Genomic DNA, 17005 nt, shown 5'->3' with positions numbered 1-17005 from the left:
ACAGGATGCAACTCCATGCTTTCCTTTGGCACTAAAAGTGCAGATGAAGGCACTGCTAGTTACACCTGATGGATGGTTTTGTGATTGAGTTTGCCTAAACCTTAAAAACCAGCCTTTTTTTGTTTATTTTGTTTTGGGGTTGGTGGTTTGATTGGTTGATCGGTTGGTTTGGTTTGGGTTTTTTTGGTTGGATTTTTTTTTTTGTACTTTAAACAATGAAGAGAAGGTATTAAGCATAGGATCCTCTTCCATTGTGAAAGCCATAAAAGCTAAACAGGTCACAGTGCTGTGGCCTGTTTCACAAAAATACTGTCTCTTGGCTCTTCCTGCTTACCAGTGGAAGGGCACTGTCCAGCGGCTGAGCTGCCTGTGGCCACTGTGCCCCTGCTCTGTTATTGGGCAGCTCTCCTTCCACAAGAGCCATTCTTCAGCTGGAGACATGGCTTGCTTTTCAGAATGTGTGGGATTTGCTTTTACTGTGTGAATTCTGGTGGTGATGAAAATGGACAGGCTGATAACCCTGAAATCTTCTCTTCAAGTACATTTACTGAGGAGAGAATGTAAATTCCTGTAGCCTGACCAATCAGCATTCTCATTCTTGGACAGTCAGTTTTTATATTTTTTTATATTTTCCATATAAATTTGGAAAATCCCCCTTGGAAATAAAGGGTCATTGTCCTTTTACCTTGGTCTGTTGCTCAGTAACCTGTGTTTGGTAAAGCATGTCTTCCCAGTCTGACCTTGACTTCACTGCCTTCAGGGTTTTCCCTGGTATCTAGTTCCTTTAGTGATTCACCCTTCCTGTTAAAATGTGAATTTAAAGTCTGAATTTGAATTCCCTGGCTTTAGTTCTCAGCTATGAGTGCTTGTTAAATTGTTCCTGAAAAAAGATTATAGTGTCTTTTAGAAAATCTGCTACATTTTCTTTGTGAAGGTATTAATTTCTGGTGCTGAATCATTCTTCCAAGCTTCTTTCTGATAATTTAAGCATTCTGGGCTCTTGAATTTCTCATAGAAAGGCACTTTACCTTCAAATCAGGCTTTCTATCTTTGTTGTATACATTTTCTAATTTTTCATGATCCTTTTAACAACCTTTATCTGAGAAATACGAACAGCATGCCATTATAGTCTGACCACTGCCATATAGAAAAGCATTTTTTTTCCTCATGGTCATTAATTTCTCCTGTGTTTAATTGTGTTATGTTTTGAATTTCTTGCCCAGTAACATGCTGAGAGGTCAGCTTTCTGTCCAGCATGAACACAAATCCTTCTCAGAGAAAGCAGTCTTTCGGATCCAATCTATAGGCCAGGCCTAAGTTTTTTTTACTCTTAGTTAATGTGCTCTTCATTGTGATTGAATAATAGCTCATCAGTGCTTCACATTGCTTATTCAAAAAAACTCTCTCTTTAGCAATCCTATATCTACATGGTTGCCTTTTTCACCCATACTTGTAATTTCCACAGAGATATAACTTCAGGTTCATTTAGCAAGCTATTACTGTCATAAAAATATATTGACGAACATTAACTACATTATCAACACATTCTCACACCTGCTGTGGTGCTGGTGGCTGGATCAGGTCAAGTGTCCAGCATAGTCAGTCAGTTACTTGGTTCAATAACCAGTGCATCAGGGAGAGAGTGGCAAACAGTGTTCATTTCTAACACTAACAGCAGCTGGACAAGGAGCTGAGGTCATCAAAGCCCTCCCTCTTGGGCTATCAAAGAGCCCTTTAGCTTCAGTGGCATCCAGGCACTGTTTGCCAGGAGTATCTAGTTTTAGCGGTGACCTGGAGCCCATGGTGTCTGTAGCACATTAACACACTTCTAAGCCCATCAAACCTTCCTAGAGGGGATTTGGAAGAGTTTCTCTTTTAATGCCGTGGAGGATGGAATGTACAATCCCAGGACTTGTGGGAAAATATGCTCCTGAAAGCTGATTGTTTGGAGAAAATTGTGGGTTAGAATTAGAGTACTTTATGGAATTACACTGCTGAAAATGCTTCTGCTTTACCTTTGTAATCAAAGAAGAATCAGTTGCATGTGCTCTGATTACATTTCATACGTTGTCAAATTAGTTCAGCTGCTCTTCAGAGCACGAACTTGTGGAAAACTCTGTAAACAATATGGAAGCCTTCCCTAGTTGGTACAGACACATTAGGTGGCTAAAAAGCATTGACATTGTTTTTGAACACCTTTGGTACTTGGGCACAGATGAAACCCCTTGGAACACTTCTTTCCAAGCATGGTTTCTTAAAGCAGTTAAGAAGACTGGTTTGCAGAACCACGGGATATCAGAGATCTGCTTGCTTAGGTCTCCCTGCGTTGCTGAGAAAGTTTCTTTCAAAGTCTTCTGTGAGCTGGTTAAATTGGTGTTCCTTGTAGTCAAGGTGCCCTTCCTTAAACTTAAGGGAATTCTCACATAACACACAGAGACCTAGTTTTGGTTGTGAATCCACATCCTTCAATGACTTATTCAAATGTATCTCTTTAAAACAAAATGTATTAATTCCTTTATTCCTGCATGTGCCAAGTCACACGTACATGAGTACAGAACAAAAGCTGCTGACATCAACTAGAACTTGAGCAAGAAAAAAGCTGCTCCTTAGAGCAACCATCACACAGTAGTTGAAGAAGAAAAATATACAGGAAATATACCAGCATATGGTACTGTCAGATGCCAGGTACCTTGGGAAGTTACTATCAGATGTGATTGAGATAAATTTTAGCTCCTGCTGAAAACAATTTTGTGGAACAATTATCCATGGTACTGTGAATTTCTCTTCCCCTTAGTCCTCAGTGGTAGTCTTTTTTTCAAACAGATTCCTTTGTTTAGGACTTAATTAATAGTCACTTCCTCAAGCCCTGACAAAACACCATAAAGACTTCAAATGTCTTTCAAATACTAAAGGTTCTAGCCTAACCTACCAGTTAAAAGCCTAGTTTCTAATTAATTTGCTCAGTGCCTTGGTTTGGGCTTGTTTCTGTCAGAATACAGTGGGAATTTTAGTGTTTTGTATGTCTGTTTGAGATTTGACTCAAACAAAAATGAGCTCAATGTTGACCTCAGTGCTGTGACAATCTGTTTTCTTCCTTGCTGTTTTGCAAAGTCTGTTAATTTGTTGGCAAAATTATTACTGTTGAAAAAGGGATAAAGATAGAAGCAAGCAGCTGCAAGCTGCATTTGCATAGCAAATAAAAACTCAAATCAAGACAAGTCTGTTCCCTGTGTTTGAGCAATTACAGACCAGTGCCCAGACACTAAGGAGAAGAGTAATTTCCCTTGACATTCAAAAAAACCCAAAAATAAAAACCAAGCACCCTCCAAAATCACTGTGAATGTGACAATAATAAATTATCCCCCCCAATAATTCTGAAACCAATGCATGAAGGAATACACAGGCATTCTCCTTTCCTTTTTCATTCTCATTTCATTTTTAATGATGGGATATTAAATTTTGTGTCAGTTTATTATTTGGTAAGTTTGTCAAAGGTATTCTTTCTCCCTGTTCTGTGCTGCTTTTGCTAGCTGAATTTTCCTGATCTGTTTCAAATACCTATTTCAGATATTGATGAGTGCCTTGAAGGTGGTTTGGGAACCTGTGGCCAAACCTGTATCAACGTTCCAGGGTCGTACATCTGCTCCTGTTTGCCTGGCTACTCCTTGGGTATTGACAAGCAGTCTTGCTATGTGAACGGTAAGGACATTTTCTTTTTTGATGACTGAAAATGGGCTTTGGAAATTCAGTTAGCATTCCTTTTCAAAGTGTACCATGCCTGCTGGTCCTTACTGGTCAATGACTGGGGTTCTCTGGTTTGCTGACAAAAAAATTGCTACTGTAAGGGTAAGAGGCAAGGCCAAAAATGGGTGCCACAGAAGAATGATGGTGAAGAATGTAAACTGCGGTGGCGTAAAGAAGAATGAACATATGAAAACAAGCCACTAAACTTAACAATTACTTCCTATTTGCCCTCTCTGCCAGTTTAAAACTGGTAACTCTCTTATCCCATCCTTACTTCCAAGAAGACATGGCAGTACACAAGATTCTGCTACCTTGGCTGCTTTCAGTCAGTTGGCCTTGGTGTCTTCCCAGTATGTTTAGGTTCTAGGGACAGTCCTGTAAGATTAGAAACAGGAAGCCCTTATTTTTGGTTTCACCCACTGGCAGTTAAAACATGGGTGCTACTGTGAGTTATTTCTCTCCCTTCCTCTGACATGATTGTATAAATTGATTTTTAAATGCAGGAAGTGCATTTAAATTTAAAAGTTTTTAGCTCTTCTAAGAGGAAAATATTTGCAGTTACAGCCTTTGATTAACCCTCATTTTGTCCTCAACTGATGCTATCCAAGAAAAAAAAAAAAAAAGAGTTGGATTTTATTGATTAGCTTAATCTTATATTGCATCTAGAGTATGAGATGGAAGTGCTCTGAAGTTCATTTCTTACTTCTCCACTTTGACTTCCTGAATGCTTGGCTTTGGTTCCTACAAATACACCATACACCATAGCTCCCTTTTGATCCAGAACCTCAGGTTTTCTATTTTTTGGCTAGTATTTTTTGACTAGTATTTATCTTGCTAATGCAGAGATGGGATGTGACAAGGCATGTTTCTGACCTGAGAAGTGGGAGCTGTACTTGAGTCCTTATGTGTGTAGATTTGTGTAGATTTCGGGACCATGAACACAACCAAAATTATTCTGTAGAGTTACCAAACGGTCATCAACATTATTATTTTACTCCAGGCCCTAGAATCGTCATAATTATCAGCAACATGTAACGCACAAAGACCCAAACTGGATTTTTTTGGTCCTGCCTAAACATCCATAGTTCCTCTGCAAACTCTTCACTTCTGAACTGAAGTGAAAACAAACATGTTGCTTCCCAGTGATATTTGTGCACAGGTATCTTTCAAAGAACAATCTTTCCTTCACATTGGAGTACTTCAACTTCTTAACATGTCATTACTAACATTTATAGTAACAATAGAAAGTGACAGATGGAGCTGCTGCGATAGATAAGGAACCCTCAAGTGAGGTATAGACCCTTCTGTGGGGGAAACACCAGGTGAAATACCCTCATGTTATAAAGGCAGGAAGATCTTTGGTGCAGATATGGTTTACTTGGTAATTAAACTCCTGATAAAACGGAGTCCTAAATCTGACTGGTGCCTATGCAGCAAAAGTCAGATTTGTTCAGTTCTTGTTCCATTTTGAGCCCTCATTCACAGGTACCTGGTAGGGAACTCAGAGAGTGGAAAGGACAAAACCAAAGTGTATAAATGTTCTTGGTCAACTAATTGGCAAAACTGCAGGCAGCAGCTGTCAAATCCCTTAGATAAATCAGCCTGGCCACTCTTCAGCATTCATTTAACATTCACATGAAGCAAGTCTTCATTGTTCAAATATGGGGTTGCTCAGTTCAAGTAGCAGCAGGAAAAGGGAATAATTAAAATCCTGTAAGCAGCTGCTATAATTAGGTGGCAGCTTTAAAATTTGAGATATAAAACGTTCTCCTAACATAGAAACAGTGTACTGACCATCTTCCCTGCAAACAAGACAAAATTACATCTTGGGTGCTCATCAGAACTTTCTTCACTTGGACGAATCAAAATTTGTCTCATTCCTCTGCTTTGAAAGGAGAATTAAACAACCTTGCAACTATGAAGGTGAAGCATCTGTCTCAATTTTGTAGAAGAGCTTTTTGTTGAGATTTAAGCCTCGGTTTTCATTCTAATAGTAAAGATATTTAGTTAAAAAAAAGATGTGAACCTTGTAAATGAAAACCAGTTTAATTTTCAAAGATACATGTGTAAGAAAACTTGTGTTAGTGCATCTTTGATGGCATCTATTCCCAATTAATGGTGAGTTGCTGCTTCATTGTGGAATAATTCAGCAATTGATTACACAGGTTTGAAAACTGTCATCCTGTTGGATCTAAATCAATAATTACATTTCAAAGTCAGTTGGTTTGAGGACTACTTGTATGCCAGGATCTGTTGTTTCAGTCAACCTTGTTATAAAATTCCAACATGACTAATGCAATGGGATTTATGTTTTGTATGGTTTTTTTAAATAGTAAATTAAAGAATAGACTCAATGCCCACAAATAAGTATTTTTATATAAACAAATCAAAAAGCAAACAATACACCCATGTTTATTTTCAAAATGAAAGTTAAAATGTGTTGTTACATAAGAACTGCTTTCCTATGTGCACTTGACAGAAAGCCTAAATGAAAACCGTTGTGGTTTGGAAAGGTAGTTAGGGTTCCTTGAGCAATCTTAATTGTACTCTACAGTGATACCCTAAAAATAACAGAGAGGACTTAATAAAACTGGATCAACCCCAATCATTTTTCCATACTAATTGCACTTCCATACTTATCGCCTTGTTTTAAGGTTGCATCTAGGCTACTGGGATCATCCTAGCTGCTCATCACTTTCAGCCTTAATTGGTTTTCTGGAGTATGGGGCATAATTGGAGCACCTTTCATTTTAACATATTTTATGTTAAGTTACTGTTATACTCTTGCCCTCTGCTCATTACAGATAGAGATTTTGTCTGGAAGAAGTTGCTTATGAGCTGTCAGTGTTTTAAGTACAGGTCTTTTGTTTTCCTTCAGCCTTCTGCAGCACAAAAAACCTCCCCAATCTCCAGTTTCTTCCTTTATCCTGTCTTGGGATCTTCAATTTCCCTTTTTGGATAGTTAAAGGAAGGTTCCAGGCTACCTCTCTGTGATAAATTCTTGCTATAGCACAAGAGTTTGAAGTGATCTTCAATTTGGAGGAACACCCATGGCAAACTTCTTTCAACCTCAGCTGGCAAGCTTGCAGCCATTGTTCTGACCTCTGACTGGGCTGTAGGATTCAGGTTAAGTGGTAACAACCACTGTAATTTCAGTTTCCTAACTCAGATTTTTGCCATAATTTTCAGCATCTAATGTGAAAGGACCATTCTATTTATATACTACTGGTTCTCTGTGATGCACCTAGAAAGTTGCTATTAAGGAATGAGACGTCTAAATCTTGAACTTTCTTTTTGACTACTATGCAACTGATGAGAATTTAATACAGCAAAAATGAAATGATTATCAATTAATTTGTCTCATTTTGTTTTCTCCACACCAGACCCAGCGCCATTCCTGCTGTATAGCCATGGAAATGCCATCTTCAGAATTGACACTGAAGGGACAAATCATGAAAGATTGGTTTCTGATACTGGTCCATCAACACTTACGGATTTTCATTATATAGACGAGAAAGTGTATTGGGTAGACTCTGAAAGGCGACTACTTCAAAGAATTAATCTAAATGGCACAAAACGAGAGGTAAAGTAATCAGTTCTTTGGAATTCTCCTAGTTAATAGTGTAAACCCCTCTGTGGAAACCACCTGCTCCTTGGATACAGTTCTGCCTTTACTGTTCATCGATTAGCACTTTACTTTTGCTGTTGTAATAGTTCTGCCCCTGAGCTCAGCCTGTTTTACTGGCATTCACATTCAGTACATACAGCATTTTCTGTGGATCAGGTGAATGCAGGAGAGGATTGTGTTAAAAATGCAGGAAAGGAAATTCAAACAAATTAAGGCTTTGTAGACTTTAATGTTTCTATCAGTTATAGATTATTCTCTGGCATTACAACATTGTCTTCAAGATTATTGTAACACAAGCTGACAGAAATGCTATGAGAAGAATGTGTTTGAATGCCTACTCATTTTTTCTCAAACCTTTTCTTGGTTTCTATGGTTACATAAGTGCTATTAGCACTTTATTCTTTGTTCAGGAAAAAACTGTGCAGTTCATTGCATCTGGCTGATTAGGAAGGGCAGACAGGCTGTTCTGGCTGAACTTTATTGCTGTGAGAATGTTCTTTTTTTTGAGAGAGATTGCCAGTATCATTTACCTATGTGGAGTTTTCACTCATGTATTTTCACTGATTTTAAGGGATCAGGGTCCAGCAGCAGTGTGTTAGGAGACTTCCATCTGTAACAGTACAGGCCTGAGTGCTTCATAGCATGCCAAATGCAAGAAGTTGTAGCTAAATATTAATCCAGTATATTTCTTGTACAGAACAGTTTCTCCTTTTGCAGGGAGTCACTCAGTTCATAGAGGGTATGTGTAAGCACAAAGACCAAATGAAAGTGATGAAAGAAAAAGAAAGAGAAATAGCTCCAGGGCTGAAAGAAAATGAAGCAGGCAAAGGAATGAACTGGAAAGTTTCAGCTGGGTCTTCTATTCCCTGTAACGAAAACCAAGTTTAGAGCAGTCATTAGGATTCCTCTTGTCAACTAATTTTTTCTTGTTTATAGAGACTTTGTTACATAGACAAAGGCATTTCAGGATTTGCTATTGACTGGATAAATCAAGACATTCTCTGGGCCAACAGACAGAAAGGAACCATAGAAGCAACCGACATGAATGGGAAGAAACGCCGAGTTCTTCTAAGAGCTGTTGGTCGTCCCACAAGGATTACCATTGATGCTGAACAAAGGTAATTTTAAAGGGGTCAGTAATTTCATTGAAGTAGACTCCAAATACGTAAAGTACTATGACTGTGGTTTCATGGAATCATAGAAATGGATTAGAAGAGACCATAAAGGTCATCTAGTTCCAGCCCACTCACCAGGGACAGGGACATCTTCCACTAGACCAGGTTGCACAAAGTCTCATCTGACCTGCCTTGGACAATTCCAGGGGTGGGGCATCTACAACTTCTCTGGGCAATCTATTGCTGCACCTCACCACCCTCACAGTAAAGAATTTCTTCCTAATATCCAATCTCAATCTACCCTCTTTCAGCAAAGTTTCTGGGTAGGAAAGCAGTATTGGAGAAGCAAAGGGAATGATGCCTGCAAAGTGACGGGAGTCACTTGTGCTCTTGTGCTCCAGACCCTGTACACTTAGAACATAAATTGGTATGTTTTCTGAAAAAAAAAGTCAAAACTGACAGTTTGCTGCTGTTTCCCCTGTTTTTTTATCAGTGTCTCCAAATACTGGTTCTGAATCCACTGCTGCTGCTTAGCATCACTAGTAGTTTGTCCTTCATAGAGATGATCCTTTCAGCTTCAAGTAATTTACGTGGAGAATCCTGCTCGCATGAGAGGCCTGGCTCCTCAAGGGTTACCAGTATGAATCATCACAGTGGTCTCTCCGTGCTAATTTCCCCTTACACAAAAACCTCTCGCATTAAAGTTGCACAAAAAAAAAAAAAAAAAAAAAAAAAAAAGCTTGAGAAGAAGAATTTGAAATGCTTCTGTTTTATTTAGCAAGAGCATATCTTTGTTGTCACTTTTGATTTGCATTTGCTGCTCAGAGGTGTGTGCAACTATTTTAATATTAAGGCTCGTGTGTCCATTCCTACATTAGTACATAAACCAATCTTCTGACAGTAGTAGCATTGCTAATACTCTTTGGAATCTTGTCATCTCAGTGGGATTTAGGGCCTGGACATCAGACCTGCCTTTCCTCAAATTTGCAGGAGTTCCCCATAGATTTGAGAAGTAATTCCAGTTTCTTTGACTGCACGGCTGAACAAAGTAGAGGGACAGACAATAGTGCCTTGTGGTTAAGCTGGGCTGATTCCTGCTTGACCTACTTGAGGGAAATTGCTGCTACCTCTAGTAATACTAGTTTCTACTACCTTAAGCAGTACTCGTAGTTCTGGTACCATACTGAGAAATTCTGTATGCAGGAGCAACTAAATAACTTAATAAAGAGTGTATAGCTGTGATGTGATTTTGAAAATGTAGGGTTTGTTTGTTGTGGGGTGTTTTGTTTTGTTTTGTTCTGTTTTACAAACATGCCTCTCTTGCCTGCAGGCTGTTATTTTTGTCTTCAGATGGTACAGTTTCCAGTATACACCGAGCGTCCCTCAGTGGAAGTGATATGATAAATATTTTAAAAACTACAGAAAAAATAAAGGCCATCTCACTAGATTTGGTTGACACAAGGCTCTACTGGATCCAACATGACCACAGTAAAGAGATTTCCCATATTGGATCATGTGACTATGATGGTGGAGCTGTTCGTTTCCTCAGAAATTCTATCCGGTGAGTTTTCCTCAGCTTGTCAGAAATAAAGCATTCATTTCAGGGATGCAATTCAGCTCTCTCCCTCGTCCTCCCTTTTACTGGGTCAGTTTACAGCATGAGGAGTATAAAGTGTAATGCAAATGGCCTGTGACTGTAAATGTAACATTAATGATAGGAAAATGGAAGAGTGTTGCTGTTATAAGGATAATAATTGCCAGTCAGCACTCTCCAACTTCCAAGCTTCCCTCAAATGATAACTAATTAATCCCTAGAAATCTTCTCTGAGTGTTTATTAGTGGCCTTTTCCTGCAGAGAGAGGATCCGAAAGGAGAGATTAAATGATTTATCCAAGGTCACAGTGGGTGAGCTCAGGTGTCTGAGCTGTGCTCAGGAGACTGAACTCCATCCTCATCTAAGCCTGGTGTCCTCCTTAGCTGCTGGCTGGAGAGGCTCAGCCCTGTGCTCAGGCTCTCCAAGAAGCATCAGCAGATGTGGAGAAAACCGTGCTGTGCAAGAGCATTGTCCTGCCCCAGTGCCTGTGCTGAGCATGGCTGAGGGAGCTCTTAGACCCATGTCCTTCTGGTCTTCATGCTGTGCAGGGGTACAGGTGCCAGTGGTGGCCATGGGGTCAGTGAGGAGATCAGGAAAAGGTTGTCTTTCAGCATGGTTGGGTCTCCATGTGTGGAAAAAGGATTTCCAACAGTAAACTGAGAAAAATAGAGTTTTGCTTATTTAAATATGTGGTCCACCATTTTCATATGATGAACACAAAGTTGGCTTCTCCCTACAATGCAAGCAGTTAGTTTGGATTTTTCCTTACTTTTTTTCCCTTTCTCCCTTGAGTTGGTTGATGTTCATTGGGGTATTAATCCTCTAGCCTGGATGATCTGGATTCTGTTTTCCACCTGGAATATGTTTTCCTGGAAAGCAGAAGAGAAAAATACCTTTTTCAGTATTTTTTCTGATTTCTCTCTTGTTTAAAACTTGTCCCTTTTGTGATTTCTGCTAGCTGCTATAACTGTGACCAGTGAATGGAAACTACATTCCTGAGATAGGAGAAGCAGCAGAATATGGGTTTTAGGAGTGCCCTACTCCTACCACTCGATCTCAACCCTGATTTCCTCAGACAGTCAGAATTGTCAGAGCAGGCACTGGATATTGGGAAACTGTAGAACTTATCTGACCTACATCCTTGAACAGACCAAGTTTCCGTTTTGGTTGCTGGATTCACCAGAAGCAGGGTCACACCTAGGCTTTCTCTCCCAGTTAAGTCAGTCCTGACCAATAGATCATTAAATCTGTGCGAAATGCAGGTTATCCATTTTGTGTCTATTTCTTGCAAATTTGCAGGATTGAGTGCTGAATTATTTTGGGAATGTCTCTGCCCCTCTTCTGATTCTCTGATTGTCATATATAGAAGATACTCTAGTGTATGTATATATATATATACACATACACATACACATACATACAATATTACAAAAAGGTAATTTTCAGTGAACCTGACTGAACTAGACACTCAGAAAATATTTAAGTGAGTAAATACATAGGGATCAGGTAATGTGCCACTTTTCTCTCTTCTCTTGTAGACATCAATTGCTTGGTATGTCTCTCTTTGCTGAGCACCTGTACTACTCAGACTTGAAGTCTGGCATGATATGGAGAGCCAACAAATATACTGGAAATGTTGTAGTCACAATTAGCCTGAAGCCATCATTCTTCCCACCAGTGGAGATAAAAATAGTACATCCATTTAAGCAGCCAGGTGCAAGGATTGATTCTCAGGATTTGGGTAAGTAAATGTAATGCTGCTATGTGTGAGAATAATAATGTCATACACTCTGATTCTCTGCAGTAAGAATTTTCTTTGGCAAAATTCCAGGCCTCAGTAAAATGAAAGAAAAAGGTTTTTTCACCTCAGTGGTCCACAGCTGCACTTGATGTGTGCAGCTCCAGCTGAGTATCACAGTAGAAGCATGCCAAGCATGAACTGCTCGTTTCAGTAATCTGTACACACATGCAGATAAATGTGACTTTCTCATTCTCTTGCCTTTCTTTATACAAATATATTTTTATGCTTTCCTGCTAAATGCACAAAGCATACAGATTTTAAACCTGCCTGCATTATCCTTACCAAATGTCTGCTTCATTCTAGAAGTTTTAGTCTAAAGTACATCTAAACAGCTCTGACTATTCTGGCAGCAAAGGATTTTAAGCACACAATATGTTCTACAAATGGATGTCTCAGCTTTGCCATGAAATGATTCAATTGAAAGTCAGCAGGTCTTAGACAGTCTTGAAGCTGCTACAAAAACTTACAGGATAAGAGACTTCTGCCTCTTTAATTGGTACCAATTGCAGCCCACAGTGTGAGTTGATCATCTTGCTGCCTTTCACTGTGGTTCCAAAAATGAAGGTAATTAACTATCAATAGTTCACCTTCCTTGGGGATTCCTGCTGAAGCAGTAGAAAGTGGGGGATGTCCAGGGAAATAATTTCTTGTCCCCTAGTCTCTGGGGAGCAGAGCATCCTTGCTTTAATGGAATAGCTTTTGTCACCAGTTTTGCTTGCAGAAGAGCAATGGGGCAAAGAGTATGGAGGCATTTGTGTGCCAAGCAATGGTTGCACAGCTCCCAAGGGAAGACAGCCATGGATTCCCAGAGGTATAGAGACATGGGGAGAATATAGTGTTTGTTTTAATTCATATGAGCAAAAATCAACTGTAAATGTATCTTTGAACTACTCCTAAATAGCTGCTATAAAATAGGCTTTGTCTTTCTTCATGCCAACCAACAGCTGTACCATGCAGTCTGTGCCCTCTGAAGACTGGTTTGAGTGGGAAAATCAAAACCTTCAAAGGAACTTTCCCCCTCACATGCTTTGGTTGCAGTGCCAAGACGTTTTGAGATGCAGAAGATAGTGTTCCTGAAAATCAAGCTTACTCTTGTAAGCACAGGGAGTCTCTATTCAGAGACAATATTTGATCTGTCCTTACTTTGGGGAAAATGGCTGTCCTGGCAAAGGGAAGCACTTTTTTTTACTGACGCATTTGGTGCCCTCACATAGAGAATTAGGGCAAGAATGTGCAGCTTAATTTCAGTGCACTTAGCCTTTATTCTTCTCTCAGAAGATTTACTCCACTTCTTCCACTGGAACATTGCTTTCCGGCATTTCTCTTTCCATGCAAAATGGCTTTCCCTGCTTCTATTCATATATGACCTACCAATGTTTTCAAATGTATGTATATTTCCAACATGTTTAGTAAATTTTTGTACAATAGGAAGTGTTGTCAGCAGTAGGATTTAAAAAAAAAAAATTCCATATAACTTCTTGTAAAATGTCTGGGAAGTGATGGAGTAGAAAGAAAGAAGCTTAGGAAGCTGAATCCAGATGAACCTTTTGGACTTTGTATGTGCATTGCTTGGCTTATCCAATGCAAGAACGGGGATGAAAGGAGGACTAATGAGCCTGGAGTTCAAATGAGATTTATAGCTGATCTTACAACAGAAAAACCTGGACATAAAAGCATACCTAGACTAATTGGATGCTCTGTACAAGCTAAGAAAATGTACATTGCAATGTAGAGTCAGCTGTGAATTATCAAGCCTTCTTTAAAGCAGATAACTAGTGAGTTCCTTCAGATGAAAAGGGAACTTAGGAGAAGTGTGCAACTGATATGATTTGATTTTTTTTACTGGAATTTGAATTATTTACTTTGCTACTTAAATTCCTCAGGTCTCCTCTTCCCTTTCTCTTTCAAATAACTTCCTTGGTTTGGTCAGGGCCAATTAGTAGAGAGAAGAGCATTAACTCATCTACGGGTTTGATGTAACCCCAAAGAAGAACTTTGGTGTGTCACTTTTAATAATGGCTCATAAAATATCTGAAATACCTTAAAATCTCAAATACTGCATCTGAAATTCTTCAAAGGAATCTTTCCTAACAGATTAATGATATTCAGTATTCTTGTAATTTTTTTTGAGAAATTATCTTCCAGTATAAGATACAAACATCAGGCTAATATCTGAGTATAAGTATTTCCATATAAGACAGGTGATGGGAGGGGAAAAAAACCCACAAAACACAAATAAGTTAGTAAGACTGGTTTGTAATGGTGTTCTTCTAGAAAATATTATAAACTTTGTGATTCATAATTTAATCACCATTATACTTTGAAATGTGATTGGGTTTTCATGTATTGATATGGCCACATAGAGTTCTAATCCTTATTCAGTTAAAAATTATTATCTTCTAGAGATTGCCCAGATGGCAAAACTATAGCTTCTGTTAGTTATTCTGTAATTCCCAGGTGTCTTAGGTCTTTTTTTGACCACTTAGATCAATAATGGTACAACCATGGGGAGAAAAATCAGAAACAATGATAAGCATATGATGCAGCCTTGAATGTGGTCTTGTTTGAGGATTCTGTTTCTTTGTGGTTGCATGCACTTACACTTTTTTAATTCTAATGAGTTCTTTATTTGAAGATTAGACTCTCCATTACTGTATGTTCCTGATTCAGTTGCAGTGGAAAAAGATTGTGTCCAATTCAACATTAATTCTACAATACAAGAGACTTACCTAAAACCACACAAAATTCTAGTCTCTTAAAACATAACATGCTAAATAACATAGATAATATCTACCTAGCCATCTATTCATAATTTTGCATTAAATGGAATGACCTTTGCTAGAGAAGACAAGCTAGTTAACCAAATATGTGCGAGGTGTCTGTGCCTGTAGCCAAGCCGTCTGGGAAATCATATATTTTTACTTTAATAGATGTGATCTGTCTTTCCACCAAGGGGCCAACATTTTCTCTGTTGTGATTGGCAGAAGAATAAACTTGGGACATAAATATCATGCAGTTTTCCATCTCTTGGAGTTTGGATTGTGAATGGGGAAACAGCAGAAGAAAGTTGGTCACATATGAATTTCTTTGCCTGTATGAGCCTGTGATGTCTTACCCACACAGCCCAGGGCAAAGACAGCATTTTGTGTGGCTGCACACCCACATTCAGTCGCATCAGTTCAAACAAAAATAACCATTTTGGAGACAAAAATAAAATCATGAGTGCTGCATGTCTGTGAAAGCACCCGACCTGAAAGATAGCTGACCATAGGTGTGAGGCTTTGCAAATCCTTCCCATGAGAAAGGATACTGGAGTAGCTTTTCCTGTGAAGCAGGAGAAATAGGAAGGCTCCTGGGCACCAACAAAAAATGTTGGGCGCATTTTTCCTTCTTTCTTTGAAGAAAGGTTCAGAGTTTGAAATTTGAGCTCAACATTTATAATGCTTGTGTTTCTCATAGAGTCACTCCAATACAAAGATTCTCTAGAATGCGCTAATACCTTTTGCCCACATGAAACACATGGTCATTATAACCTCCCGTTATCTTTTTTGTTAAATAATATGAGTAGTAATGTGGTAATGATACTCCAAATACAATAACAACGACAACAACAACAACAGTCTTTGTATGTTGTGTCTTAAAAATCTCTCTTTTCTCTCCTTTTTGCATGAGTGCTTGCTACATGTAATATAAGTAATATATACAAGGATACAAGGTGTACTTGTATATATTACAAAGTAATATATAATTACAAAGTAATGTATAATACTGTGCAGGACTGGGGGCATAGGAAACTTGAATTTTCCCTTTTATAGTCACTCTAGGTATGGATCCAAACCAAACCATCCCCTAGTTCATGCTCTCTCTAAATCTTCTTGTGCTGACATAGAGCTCAAAATGATCGTTTGGACACACCTATTTCTAGTATTCGAACTGCTTTCATTTTTACAGTGACTATTTTTTTTTGCCTGATTTTATCAATGGAAAAAAAATGAAGTTATTTTGCATTAATGAGAAGTTCCTCAGCTTGGTTGAGCGAGCAGATGTTGAGAAGAAAATACATCTCTTATCATCTTTCTACTGAAGCATTAATATGATAAGAACTCCAGCCTGCTTACACTGTAATTGTTCTTTCAGAAAAAGGAATCTGTGATTTGAGCAGAGAAAAGTGCAGAAGAAGAATCTGCAGGCCAGACTCAAGGACTCATCGGTGTAAATGTTCTAGTGGCTTTATTTTAAGTAGAAATAAACAGTTTTGTGAAGGTAATACATGAATTTCTCATCCGCTTTATTCCATCACATGAAAAAATTCTTTTAAAACCTTCAGTGTGCCATTTCAGTTTTGTGTCCTTCCAAGTCTGAAGTAGTTTAAAAAGAGACCTATGACCTATGAGATGCTGTTCTTGTGAGAAATTTTGGTCTTAGTCTCAGTAGGTAAAGGAGCTTCAGATAAGTAGAAATGCTTATGTGTGCTAATTTAATTTTAAAAGAAGGATGAAACTGGATGTACCACCAAAGGTGAAACGTGGAATAATCCAGCAAGAAGTCTGTTTAAAGTATCATTTCAAAAAAAGACAGAAATTCTTAACATGCTTCTAAATACTTTAATCTGGATTGTTTTATTAAAAATCTTAAATTGCTATTAATAATAGATAACATAATGCTTTTTAAAGCATCTCTTTCACTACACAACCAGATTTTATAAGACATAAAGGCATCAGAATTCCTAGCTTACAGGATTGTAAGCTAGGAACTTGCTTGAGCATCAGCAACTTGCCTGAGCATCAGCATTCCAGTTCTCAAGAAATTCTCAGGTTTGATTTCTGAATTTCAAGTTTTAATACACTTGTGCTTTGAGACTTTTACTTAAGTCATGTTGAACCCAAATTTTTTAAAATAATTTTTGTTTTAAGAAGGTGTCTAATGTATATGTTTTGGATGTGCACAGGATTTAAATGGCACAGGAACCTGTATGGAAAGGCATCTTTTTCAAAGTCGTCTAGGCACCTATGCTGGACACACACAGCACGAGTATGTTTTGCTAGAAGGTTTTTAACACTGATTTGAATGAGGTCTGCAAACCTGTTTTCTTTCTTTTTCTTTCTTTCTTAGAAAAACCACAT

At 38.4% G+C, this 17005-nt stretch overlaps 1 protein-coding gene across 2 annotated transcripts in view; it reads left to right on the top strand.

The window, feature by feature from the left end:
• The window catches only part of EGF (epidermal growth factor), a 58422-nt gene that overhangs the window by 6123 nt on the left and 35294 nt on the right, over positions 1-17005 (top strand). For both annotated transcript variants that reach the window (XM_038135956.1, XM_038135957.1), the window contains exons 2-7: positions 3568-3699; positions 7128-7327; positions 8309-8490; positions 9818-10048; positions 11620-11822; positions 16020-16145. In XM_038135956.1, the coding sequence (XP_037991884.1) occupies positions 3568-3699; positions 7128-7327; positions 8309-8490; positions 9818-10048; positions 11620-11822; positions 16020-16145 (1074 nt within the window). The remainder of the gene's footprint in view (positions 1-3567; positions 3700-7127; positions 7328-8308; positions 8491-9817; positions 10049-11619; positions 11823-16019; positions 16146-17005) is intronic.

This window comes from Motacilla alba, chromosome 4 (genome assembly GCF_015832195.1).
Source record: "Motacilla alba alba isolate MOTALB_02 chromosome 4, Motacilla_alba_V1.0_pri, whole genome shotgun sequence".
Lineage (NCBI taxonomy): Eukaryota > Metazoa > Chordata > Aves > Passeriformes > Motacillidae > Motacilla > Motacilla alba.
The sequence above is the reverse complement of the archived record's forward strand: the minus strand, read 5'-3'. Positions and strand labels throughout refer to the sequence as shown.